Source organism: Helianthus annuus, chromosome 11 (assembly GCF_002127325.2).
Source record: "Helianthus annuus cultivar XRQ/B chromosome 11, HanXRQr2.0-SUNRISE, whole genome shotgun sequence".
NCBI lineage: Eukaryota > Viridiplantae > Streptophyta > Magnoliopsida > Asterales > Asteraceae > Helianthus > Helianthus annuus.
In genome coordinates, this window is record NC_035443.2 from 36,027,437 (window position 1) to 36,041,326 (window position 13,890).

The 13,890-nt window shown below is 38.8% G+C and overlaps 1 protein-coding gene across 1 annotated transcript; it reads right to left on the reverse strand.

The window, feature by feature from the left end:
- Positions 1 to 693: 693 nt before the first annotated feature.
- Positions 694 to 6,082, reverse strand: LOC110924051. Its single transcript, XM_022168094.1, has 8 exons — positions 5,200 to 6,082; positions 4,772 to 5,082; positions 4,093 to 4,315; positions 3,602 to 3,897; positions 2,766 to 3,006; positions 1,836 to 2,447; positions 1,019 to 1,517; positions 694 to 925 (listed from the first exon to the last, which is right to left on the reverse strand). The coding sequence occupies exons 1-8, from the start codon at positions 6,080 to 6,082 to the stop codon at positions 694 to 696; spliced, it is 3,297 nt and encodes a 1,098-aa protein (XP_022023786.1).
- Between the last annotated feature and the right edge of the window lie 7,808 nt (positions 6,083 to 13,890).

The following is a 13,890-nucleotide window of genomic DNA, read 5'->3' on the forward strand; positions in this document are numbered from 1 at the left end:
TCCAAAGAACTGACACCCAGCAGTGGTGGACTTAGCGTTCTGCTTGCAGCTTCCAAACTCAGAATCAGCGAAACCTGTTAAAAAGAAGTCACCCGAGCGAGGATACCACAAGCCGATGCTTGGGCAGCCTTTCAAATACCGTAATATTCTTTTGACAATCGTCAGGTGTGGCTGCTTCGGGCTCAACTGATATCTGGCGCAAAGACATGTCGGGTACATGATGTCCGGTCTAGAAGCAATGAGATACATTAAGGATCCGATGATTGACCGGTACAATGTCTCCTCCACCTTGACGCCACTCTCGTCAGGACAAATACCATGATTCTGTGCCAGGGGGGTTGCTGCTGGACTGCATTGAGCCATATCGAACTTTTCAAGCACGTCCTTCACATATTTTGTTTGGTAAATGAAGATTCCATCGGGCATTTGTTCAACTTGCAACCCGAGGAAGAACTTCACCTCCCCCATCGAACTCATTTCGAACTTCTTCTTCATAACCTTTTCAAACTCTTTGCACAACTCGTCGTTGGTCGAACCAAAAATGATATCATCTACGTAGACCTGCACAATTAGGAGATGGCCGGCAACTTCCTTTGTGAACAATGTGCTATCGACGGTCCCTCTAGTGAACCCGTTGGCCAGCAGATGTTGGGAAAGCGTCTCGTACCAGGCTCTCGGGGCCTGGTGTAAACCCTAGAGCGCCTTATCCAGCAGATAGACCTTGTTCTTGTGTTGTGGATCAGTGAACCCCGGTGGTTGTCCCACATACACCTCTTCTTTAATCTTTCCGTACAGGAAGGCAGATTTAACATCCAGCTGGTACACTTTGAAGTCATTCCATGACGCAAACGCCAGGAAGATCCGTATAGCTTCTAGTCTTGCAACAGGCGCGTAAACCTCATCATAGTTGATGCCTTCTTGCTGACTAAAGTCTTGTACCACTAATCGTGCTTTGTTCCGAACCACGACTCCTCTATCGTCTCTCTTACACTTGAATACCCACTTTATTTTGATTAACTTTTGATTCTCCAGCAGATCAACTAATCTCCAAACACCCAGTTTCTCGAATTGCTGCAACTCCTCCTGCATAGCATTCACCCAGCTGTCTTCAGTCAACGCTTCTTTATATGTTATGGGTTCGATCTGCAAAATATAACATTTCAGTGAGAATTCTTCCTGTAAATATGCAGTAGACGAATAAAAACATGTAAGAGCACGGTTGATTTGATCTCTTGTTTTAACACCACTTTGTAGGTCACCGATGATTTGCTCTGAAGGGTGATAAGACAAGGTTCGAGGCATGACGGTGTCAGGAACATCAACTTCCGATTGCAAGCTCGTTATGTCAAGATCACCGGTGTGATCCTCAGCTTCCGTCGTAGTAACGTTTGGTTCCTCGTCAAAAGTAGGAGCGGTTTCCTCTTCTGAGTCGTCAGAGTTGTCAAACGTTGGAGCTGGTTCCTCTGGTGGTTCGTGAGCTGTTCCACTTGGACCGGCTTCATGATCGTTTGTGCCACCTATAGGAATGCTTGTATCCACTTCAGGTTGTGAAACTACCAAAGCCCTTGGCACTTGATCTTGTGAACTTGATTGTTGTTGTTGGTATAGCAGAATAAGCTCTTCAATAGTTGGCTCGGTCGGAAGATGAAACGACTCCCAGAGTTTGTCATAATCGAACAGGAATCTCTGTCCGGGAAGTTGTGGTGAAGCAGTGTGCTTCTGACAATCCACATGCAGAACTTGTATTACTTTTCCCAGGCAAGGTACGAACACCCTCTTCAATGGGCTCGCGTAACCTACAAAGAAACCATCATTCGACTTAGCACCGAATTTACCATTTTCATCAATAAAAGTACATGGAGACCCAAACGGCTCCAGAAATTCTAGATTTGGCTTGTAACAGTGTAGCAACTCAAAACTTGTTTTCTTGTACTTCTTGACGGTGAGTACGCGGTTCAAAGTGTAAAAAGCTGCAGCCACTGCTTCGCTCCAGAAGAAGATCGGTAACTTGGAATCGGCTAACATCGTTCGAGCAGTTTCTATGAGGGTCCGATTCTTTCTTTTAGCAACGCCGTTCTGATGCGGTGTGTTTGGCGCACTGAATTCATGAAGAATCCCCTTTTCATTGCAGAACTCGAGCATCTTGTTATTCTTGAATTCCGTTCCATTGTCACTCCGTATTCTTCGGATAGGCAGGTTATACAGAGTCTCCATCTTTTTTAACAGAACCATCAGCGACTCAAACGTCTGATCCTTTCTTTCCAAGCACACCACCCATGAAAATCTTGTATAATCATCAGTGACTACCAAGCAGTACAAATCACCACTGATGCTTTTTACATTGACCGGCCCGAAGAGATCCATGTGGAGTCTCTCAAGCGGTACTCTGATCGAATTCAGTAACTTCTGTGGGTGTGACTTCTTGGTCTGCTTTCCCTTCTTACAAGCTACACAATCATCAGACAAATGAAAATTCTTTAAATTTACACCTTCGACTAAATCATTATGCACAAGAAAATTCATTTTTCTAACATGAATGTGGCCCATCTTTCGATGCCACATAATAGACTCCTTTTCTGTTGCTTCCGTTTTCGACACAAAACATTGTTTTTGATGATTTGCTGGCGTTGCGACACTCATATCAAGAATATACAAGTTGTTTTCCCGTGGTACGCGCAACAGCACCATATCATCAGGGATTTTAAACCCAGGTTTTAAAACCAAACATTCGTTCTTCGTGAAATGTACAGTAAACAATTTATCACAGATTTGAGAAATACTAAGCAAGTTGTTTTCTAATTCTATGATGTAGTTCACTTTCTCAAACGAAATGATCCCATTCGTCAGGGTTCCTTGGCCTACAATCCTGCCACCCTGATTTCCTGCAAAACCCACGTAGCCTCCGTTGATTGATTTTACGTCGTAAAGTAGTGCAAGCATCCCCGTCATATGTCTAGAGGCTCCACTGTCCATGATCCATTTTGAAATGATTGACCTGGGCAGCCCCTGCAAACATCATAGCAAATTATTCAAACAATGATTTCCATGACTTCTTGACTGGTGACACACTTCCAAACACTAGATCACACGGTATATCAATCTTTTGAAAGTTAAATGTGACATTCGGAACATCAGTTTTAGCTTTTGGTTTAACTTCATTTTTGATTGGGGGAAACTCTGCAAGAAACTTATCAAGTTAAGATTCAAACTCAACTACATCATCTTTCAAAACCTTTGTTTCATTTTTCAAAATCTTTTCCATATTTTTCTCCTCGACTGATGGTTTAGATTTCACAACCCATGATTGGTTTTCAAAAACTTTTGTTTTCGGATAAATCTTTGAAGTCTTTTGAGACTTTGAAGATTCGCCAACCTCAAAAATTGATTTTGGCTTATCCTCGGACTCCAAAGATTCACCCCTTTTCAAGATGCGGATTGGTGAAACCATTGGTTTTTTACCCTTTTTGTCAATTGGTGATTTGGGTCGAGGTTTTTGAACAACAGGTTTTACAGCGGCGGGTTTTTCGAAAACTTTCTTGCATTGTTTTGCCATGTGCCCGATTTCATTGCAGCGATAGCAAACTCTTTTGTCATATTCGACAAAAGTTGACTTGAATGTCTCTTCTTTGAGTTTCTTCGCTGCATTGAAATCGTTAACGGCTTTCTGACTAAAAATATATTCCTTTTCTTCATCAACACTTGGTCCAGTGACAAGAACATCTTTCATGCTTTCTTTTGGCTTGACCACCTTCTTAGCCATCTTTTTCTCAAATCCAATTCCTTTATTTTTAAAGTTGTTTCCATTCTTTTTGTTGTTATCTTTCCCTTCCCATTCATTCTTACCCGAATTGTTAGAATGTGATGTAACAAATGACTTTTTCGGTTTTGAAAAGAATTCTTTGTTGTTAACCACATCAACATCAATTTCAACCAGTTTGAAAACCTTCTCAACATTTTCAATCTTAACATTCTGAAGTGGATACTCGAAATCAGAGTAAAGCTTGTCAGTTCCAATCATAGTGTAGACCACCATGATCGGATCATCATTCGCACTCTTGTCTGATTTCGGTATGAAACGATCTAAAAAGTTACCCTCATCTTCAGAATCAGTAACATACTTCTCAGAATGAGACTTCATGGTCTCAGCCTCAGAGTTATCACTCTCTTCATCTAACACCTTGTCGACAACAGTCTTGATGATTTGTGACTCGTTGTCCGTGTCAGACGGAGAGAATGTAACGTCAATGCTCTCTGGCAACTCTTCCTCAACTGTCCTTAACTTGAGGTTCAATGCAGCGTGCACCCCATCTGGATACTTTTAAGTATAATGATTCCACATTGGGGGTGGAACGCTTTTAAAGATTGGTGTTGCATGAGGCTGTTGTGGAACAATCTGCTCAAGGACATAGGACGATGCAACATAGCTCATCAATTTATTATCAATTCGCTCATTTTCAATTTTAGTTAATTCTAACTCTTTCTTCAATGATGCGATTGTGTCAAGATGAAAATTAACTTCCACTTGTTTGTCAAAAAGTGTTGCTTTTGCTAGTTTCGTGGCTTTATCATTTTCGACACTTTCTTTTTGAATCATTTTAATTGATCTGGCTAGTGTATCATATGCCTCTTTAACTTGTCCTAGATCAAATTTTAACATGTCAGCATTATGTTTCAATTCCTGAAACTTAGCGTCTTTTTCAAGACACTCCATGCAAGGTTCTAAACACTTTTGGCATGGGGTTTCAGAGATTGAATCCAATTTCTCAACAACCTCTGCTTCATGAGCAGTTTTCACTTCCTGTTTACCGACATTTTTGGACTCTGACTCAGACACTTTCTCAGATTTGACTCCCTCTATTCCCGACTCCTGGTTTGACTCCTGTTGAACTGACTCGGTACCGACAGACTCGGTTTTCACAAGTTCTGTGTCTACCTCTTTCAGTTTCGCCATGAGAGCCTTATCAGCAATTTCTTTCAAAGTGTCTTTGGTCATTTCCTTTGTCACATCGATCATCTCCTCGACAGACTCTTTCTTCTCCTCATATCTTGGACACAATCCAGTCGTCGGTTCTTCAAAGAAACCTGCAAAAGATTCAAAAATTTTAGGAGGCAAGATAGATCTCAAAGAACTTGCTAATACCTCCTACTCAGACTGGTAGTAGTAAACTTCTGCAGCTAACTCCTCAATATCAGCCACACTGTCCGCAATAACATCGTCAACAACCACTTCAGGCTCAACCACACTCTCAGACTCTTCAATTATCTCAACCATCATAGCCTGTCCATCACTTCCGGGGATGTATTTATCCCAGCTAAATCCCTCGGCTACTTTCTCGTCATCCTGGTTCACAATGAGAGCTTTCTCAGGTATGTTCTCGATTTGTGGCCTTTGAACTACAGGTTGCTGATTCGGTCGGTGGTAGATTGCCTGTCTGTAATAATCATTCGTGAACGGATTCTGATGATTATTCACTTCTCTGTTCGGGCATTCCCTTTTGAAGTGGCCTCTCTCTTTGCATTTGAAGCAGGTTACTTTAGACTTGTCGAAACCTAGCTTCTGATCAGGTCCAGAAAGGCTGTTTCTGCCAGTGATCTCCATAAAGCACTGTGCCCTCCTCACAAGACTAGCCATGCCCCATTTAATATCTATCAGTTCAAGCTCCTCCGGGTCGATCTGATCGTAATCCTCTTTGGTCATGTCCGGATTCCCGATCTTACCCGCTACCAGAGACTCATACGACTCTAACACAGAAGCCAACAATGCAATGTGTTGCTTCGCAGCTGATTTAGTGAACTCATTCCCATTCTTGATAGTAACTGCGATGTTGCATTGGATCCCAGAAACATATGCCTGATTGTTTGAACTGGATGAACTTTTAGGGGGTGTCTGTTCAGTAGCTTTGACGTTTGGATCATAGCTGATAAATGGCGAAGGCTTGTTTGTTTGTGGAGTATTTGATGAACCACTTGATGTTGTATCAGCACTAAAACCAGTTTGTATCTTTGGGCTCTGGTTTGTTGTAATAGGAGTACTGCCTCTGTAGTACAAAGATACATCTTGTTGAACATTTGCTGAGTTCATCTTTTTAATCTTCAACAACTCCAACTCATGAGCCTCAATCTTTTATATGAACGAGCTGAGATTCAGATTTGCAAAGTCAGAATTGTTCTTCAGCATCATCAGATAAGTGCCCCACTCGTCATATGGTAATGCATCAGACAACTTGTCAATCCATTCTTCATTGGTCTTTTTGATTTCTAGTCTCTTCATCTCAAGTACTAAATGGCAATATCTTTTAATCAGTTGCCTCGTAGTTTCACCTTTCATGCCGGTAAAAATATCAAACTCCTTCTTGATCAATGTCTTCTTGCTCTTGATCATTGACACACTACCTTGAAATTTTACTTTCAATGAATTCCAAATAGATTGAGCATTGTCCTCTTGTTGCAGCAACACTAAAATATCCTCTTTTATAGCCTGCTGGAGGATACTAATCATCTTTTTCTCGGCTTTAAAATCATTCTGTTCTGTCTTTGTCAGACTCCCAATACCCTTCATCATACCTAAACCATCTACCGGTGGAACGTACTTCATTTCTATCTTCATCCAGCATTCGAAATGGTTAGCCTGAACCCAGTTCTTAAATCTGCTTGACCATCCCGCATATTCATCCAGGTTCATTAACTTTGGAGGCTTTTGCATCATTCCCAATTTGTTTTCCATGTTGACGTTCTGAACGATACTTGCTGGACTCTGACCTGCTGTCATACCACTGCCCGCAAAGAAGTTGTAGAAATCTTGATTTTCCATTTTAGGTGACAATTACTAAAAACTTTTTAACTTTTTGAAAAACAGGTGACTTTTACTGAAAACACGTTCTACACAAACTGAACTTCCAACGAGATATCACGAACGAAATGGACTTTAACCCTCAAACCATGATTTTTAATGCTGAAAATGTTTTCAAGCGAAATCTGAATTTTAAAGTTCAAGCGAAATCACAGTTTAACACTTCAAGCCGAATCTGAGTTTGAATTTCAAGCGAAATCAGAGTGCTGATTCAAGCGGAATCACACTCACAAACGGAATCAGTGATCTTTGGAGCGGAATCAAAAGGTTCCCTCAAGCGGAATCACAATACAAGCGAAATCACTGATTTCGCTCCAAAAGTTCAAGCGGAATAACACCTTTACACACAGAAAACTTGATTTCGCTCGAAATTCAAGCGGAATCACAAGAACCTTCGTTCAAGCGAAATCAGGTTTTAGACCATTTTTTTACCACTTTTAAGCCGAATTTTAAGCTGATACTTTCAAGGGTTTGTTAAATGTCACTTTTACACAATATGTCAAAAATTCAGTCCATTTTGCCCGTGGCAATGTCCAGAAATCCAAAAAGTTTAGTAAAAAAGCTTTGATTCAGGTATTTTAGCTCATAACTGGCTCTGATACCAATTGTAGGATCGATATTGACGATCTACTGAGTCAATCAGAGTCAAAATACCACTGTTTATGTGGCGGAATCACACAAATAGCTTGAATCAAAGAGAATGGAGTAGAAATAGACAGAATATCACTTTAAACACTGTTTCTCATTAATTGATCACTGAAAAATTTGGCAGCACTTCGGTATACAACTTGACGATCGGTGCCAAATGAGAAACAGACACTACTATATATACTAGTCCTAATTTCGCTTGAAATGACATGCTGTCATTTCGAGCGGAATCACAACTTCCTGATTTTGCTTGAAATGACAACATGTCATTTCGAGCGGAATCACTACCTTAATACATAAAATTTACATTCAACCCCCTACACTATACATAATTGACATATTTGATCCCTAGACCCTATACAAGCATGACTAAGACTAAGACGTAGGCTTTAGACATCATGCATCAACAGAATGGATTGGTTAGTAGCCAACCATGCTCGAATCCTATGTGATAAAATTCCATAGAAATTCATACGCCAGCAGGAGAAGTAATTTTGATTACAGGAGATAAGCCACGTAAACCAATGAAGTTCGTTTCAGTAATGAAAGTTGCTAGTTATGAACGAAAACAAGGAATAGTGTATATGATTTCGGTAATCATTAACACTAAAAGCAAAGAACTTAAGGAAATTCCAGTAGTATTAGAATACCCGGAAGTATTCCCAGAAGAGCTACCTGGATTACCGCCAAATAGGGAAGTAGAGTTTATAATTCATCTAATTCCTGGAACTGCACCAATAGCTAAGGCACCTTATCGGTTAGCACCCACAGAAATGCTAGAACTGAAAAAGCAGTTAGATGAATTATTAAGAAAAGGATTCATACAACCCAGTTCATCACCTTGTGGAGCACCGGTGTTGTTCGTGAAAAAGAAGGATGGTTCGATGCGAATGTGTATCAATTATAGGGAATTGAATAAGGTTACCATTAAGAATCGATACCCATTACCTAGGATTGATGATCTTTTTGATCAACTTCAAGGAGCTATATATTTCTCTAAGATAGATTTGCGCTCTGGATACCATCAGCTGAAGGTACAGGAAGAAGACATACCTAAAACTGCTTTCAGGACTAGGTATGGTCACTACGAGTTTACAGTCATGCCCTTTGGATTAACGAATGCTCCTGCAGCATTCTTGGATATGATGAATAGGATCTGTAAGCCGTATTTGGATAAATTTGTAATTGTCTTCATCAATGATATACTTATTTATTCCAAAAGCCAGGACGAACATTGTGAGCACCTGCATGCACTCTTAACCCTGTTAAGAAAGCAAAAACTGTACGCCAAATTTTCGAAGTGTGAATTTTGGCTACAAGAGGTGCAATTTTTGGGACACATGGTGAATCACGAAGGCATTCACGTAGATCCCTCCAAGATAGAAGCAATCACAAATTGGAAGGTCCCGCAATCAGCTACTGAATTAGAAGTTTTCTAGGATTAGCCGGATACTATAGGCGCTTCATCAAAGATTTTTCTAAGATAGCTGTTCCATTAACTAAGCTAACCTATAAAACCATTAAGTTTGAGTGGGGACCCAAGCAAGAGGAGGCTTTTAGAATCCTAAAGCAAAGATTAACAAATACCCCAATTCTGGCCTTACCCGAGGGAACAGAAGATTTTGAAGTCTACTGCGATGCTTCTAAACTAGGATTAGGATGTGTGCTAATGCAACGCAAAAAGGTAATTGCGTATGCATCAAGATAATTGAAAAAGCACGAGGAGAATTATACAACTCATGACTTAGAATTAGGAGCAATAATTTTGCCCTTAAAATTTGGAGACATTATCTGTATGGTAGTAAGTTTACTGTTTACACAGATCATAAAAGTTTAAGGTATATATTTGGGCAAAAAGAATTGAACATGAGGCAAAGAAGATGGATGGAAATTTTAAGTGATTACGACTGTGATATCCTATATATCACGAAGGAAAGGCAAATGTGGTAGACGATGCCTTAAGTCGTAAGTACCATGAGAAGCAAAAGCGAGTTCGTGCTCTTAGACTAAATCTAAAATTAGATTTAATGGAACAATTGAAAAATGTTCAAGAAATACTAATCCAGGATGATGCTGAAGGAATGAAAGGACGAATAAAGGAATTAGAGCAAGGGACTGATGGAATTTGGAGATTCCATAAGAAAAGGATTTGGGTTCCTAGACAAGGAAATCTAAGAAATAAGATATTAGAGGAAGCCCATAAATCTATGCATACGATGCATCCTGGTAATAACAAGATGTATCAAGATTTAAGAAATAACTTCTGGTGGATAGGAATGAAAAAGAACATAGCTAGATACGTTTCTAAGTGTCTCACTTGTTCGCAAGTTAAGCAGAACACCAGAAACCCTCAGGTTTACTTAAACAGTAAGAAATGCCTATATGGAAATGGGAATTAATAACAATGGATTTTGTTACTAAGCTACCTAAAACCAGGAAAGGTAACGATGCAATCTGGGTAATTGTAGATCGACTAACCAAATCAGCTCATTTCCTACCAATGAAGAAAACCTTTTGCATGGAAAGATTAGCTAAGTTATACGTAGACGAGGTAGTGTCACTATGTAACACCTCGTAAAATCACGTCCAATGATGTATTGACACGTGTAATAAACCCTAATAAAGTCAAACCTTGGGATTTAGGGACTAATTTTTCAAAAAATCAAAAACTTTGATTATGAAAGGACTGGAAGTGCTAGCATACCTAAAATAAGTTTTTAAATAACCTTTTATGGTTTTATATTCACAAATAAGCCACTTGTTGATCAAGTGTAGCCGTTTGTGTATTTAATTGAAAGTTTGCGCAATAAAGGGTTAAAAGCGTCAACATGTTAATTCTTACCTCTGAGTGACCTTTTAACAAACCGAGAGCTTCATGATATTTGATTATGCTCTCGAAAATGCCAATCGTTGGCCGTCCAAGGCTTTTGTGCCTTTAAGTGACGTTACGCGCAACTTTGTAAGTATAAGGGACTAAAAGTGTCAATATGTTTAATTATACCTCTGAATGACCTTTTAGAGAATCCGAAGCATCGTAATGTTTAATAATACTTTCAAGGATGTCTAATATGGATTAGATGAGGCTTCAATGCTAATAAGTGATGAAATGCGCAAGTTTGCGCAATAGAGGGGCCTAAAGCGTCAACTTTTGAATCTACGCCATTCGGTGACCATTTAAGCAAACAGGAGCGTAGTAATATTTAACTATATGATTGGGAATGATTATTATGGGCCATGGAAGGCTTAGATATCATTAAACGGCATTTCGCGCTACTTTGCGCAATTAAGGGACTAATTGCGTCAAACTGCAAAAGGAGGTCGAATCGTATGGTAACGGACCTTCCGGAATATGTACATAAGTTAAACATACCCTATTTATCCTTTATATAGCTTAGATATAGGTTTAGAGGTGTTTAGTACGCAAAAATAAACTTTTATGTCATGCAGGGACTAAAAGTGTCAAAAAGTGCACAAGTTTGCACTTTTGCGCATATCTCGCATTCTGAATATCCCCGGACACCCAAAAATTTATGTAAGCACTAAAATATTTTATTTTAGTGTGTGGCATGATAAAATTCCACTCGTCGCGTAATTTGGACCGTTTTTAGCGTTCGTCCGTGTTTCATCGTAATTCGACGCACTACGTGACCGTACGGCCAAAGGAACCGACATCCGACATGTTTTTGAACATGTTTCATGTTCCCTATGTTTAAACATCATAGTGGGGCCTTAAAATGAGGTTAACGGGCCTTGAACGTGCCTAAAGTGACCATAAAAGCTCACAGGGGCCATTTCTGCCATATATGAAAGTGCTGTTTGCTGCTAAACAGCTGTAAACAGCCTGTTCCAGCAGTTTCTATCAATTGTAAATGGTTTTTTTTGGAAACTAGGGGCTGCCCATTGTGTATAAAACCATGGGTAATATGTTTAGGGTTCAGATTCAATCACGGTTTACGAGGAACGATCCTAACGGTCCTCAAAAACCTATAAATACCCATTCCCCACTTCACTTCTTTTGCACCTTTCCTTCTAATCTGCTTATTCTCTGAATTGGAGAGGATCTTGAACCTTTTTGAGAACCTCCCTCAGTCCTTTGGACTCTTGTAAGTAATCCCTTCATGCTTAGTTTAATTTTTAGCGTTTTAACCGAAAGTCAAGCGTTTTCGATAAACGCTTTGACTTTTAAACGGTTAAGCCATTGTTCGCAACGAACATGGCTACGTGACCGTAATTAGATAGGTGTTTAACCCTCAAAAGGGCACCTCCTAATTACCACGTTTACTTAGTTAAATTGTCGGGTCAAATGAAAGTCAAACGGGTTAGTTTTAAATAAATTCATAAATATTAATATAAAAACCATAAAATCAGTTTTCTCACTTTAATAACTTGGTAAATATTAGTTGATCATGTCTAAGCATGTTCAACCCGACAATTCTAAGTATAGGCTCGGTTCGGAACCGAAAGTCGCAAAAGTTGACTTTTGCTTTGACTTTCAGTTCTGACCCGATTTAGATTAATTTAGATATGCCTTAGGATTCCATTAGGACCATATTATAAGTTAGTATAACCCTCGAAGGTTATACAACTTGGTTCCATAGAAATCCTAGTTCATGCATGTTTCCGTAAAATGCTTAAAAGTTGACCATTATGCCCAAATGCCCTTAAAATGTGATTTTTGGAAATATCAAAGAGTAGAAACCTTAATTACTAATTTATAAACTTGTAACCAAAATTTGATATCAGTTTGAGGTCTAAAATAGGAGTTATGCTCATTAGCGTAATTAGAAAGTTTTTATGAATTAATCGGCGTAATTAGCATATAGCCTATCTAAACCCGATTTTCGATACCAAACTTTATACCTACTGATGTAATATAATATTTTGGGATTTTTGGAGATTTTTATTTATTTTTAGGCTGAGCATAACTTAGTGTTCTAAGCTTAATTCGGCTAATGCCGGTTTTGCCCTTTTGGGCTATAAAATGAGTTTTATAAATCCGATTGACCCCAAACCTTTTTCTACTGATCTAATATGTTAAATAAATTATTTTGATCCTTTTGGAATTTTAAAAATATCAGCTTTCTATATAAAACCCGGAAATGGCTCCAAATCGCCTTTTTAAGCGTTTTTAACGCATAAGTATGTGCTAGAACCTATCTAAGCATATGAGGTTGAAACCTACTGATGTATTCAATAAAATTTTATATTTTAAACAGTAGGAGAATATCTTAAGATCAGAATTCCAGTTTTGACCTTTTAAGCATATGTGAAATTACCAAAACGCCCCTGCGGTGTCTAGAATGATTAAGATCGATAAATTTCACATAGGATTAATACCCTACTGTTATAACTTAGTAAATTAAGTATATTTACTGATTTAATCAGACTGCAACTCAGGCTATTATTTAAACCCTTTTTCACCCCTTTAAAATGACCAAAATGCCCTTATGAGGCATAAATTGGGTCTAAAACCATTTGGGGCATAATGGAAGGTATCATTCTGATATCACAACATGTTTAAGGCATATTAACTTAGGAAACTTGTTCATGACTCTTATGGTTACTCGTTACGCATGTTTCGCATTCGGATCGGTTTATGTAACTAGTTTGCATAAAATAACTGAAACGGGTCAAACCTTATCATTTTCACTTCAAAATCCAGAATGTGTTTAGTTTACCCATATTATACAAGTCTCCAAACTTGTCGGGTCTAAATCACATTCTAATCTGGTCTGCGCTTAATCATGCGTTTTGAACCGTATCCTCCTTTAAAACTAACCGGTCTAAGCATAGGCTTAAATAAGACCCATTAGGAATCTAATAGGTTATTAAAACCTTCGTTCCAGATTAAGAGCCCCAGTAGAAGTACTTGTGTTTGCTGATTTGATATACGGCTGGGATTGAATTTATATTTAGCTCAGGTAAATACTTTTAACTTATTTTCCCTTATACGGGCTTGGGATACGGTATATAAAATATCGCTTGGTCGGGTGTAGAAACCTTTTAATCGGAGATGATTAAATTGCATAATCCCGTTTTAATCTGTATTGCTTGATAACAAATAACATTGGGGGTTAATGACCGTGTCCTGGATATCCTTGGCTCATTTAAAAAGTGAATGGCCACAACATAAGCACAAGGTGTAGGCATAACACCTCCTGTTGCTTATGTAAAGCATATACTCACTCGTAAGGGTGTCTTCTTGTGAGATTATATTTGTGGTGTGTCTATTAATTTTGACCCGCTTGTATTATCACCGGCCCTATATGTTGGACAAACATGTAAATTGGATACAAGATTTTTATTAATAAAATTATCCCAAGTTATAAAAATATTTTGTGCCTTGTGTATTCAAATCAATTTTCTAAACGTTTTCAAAATGAGTCAATTAA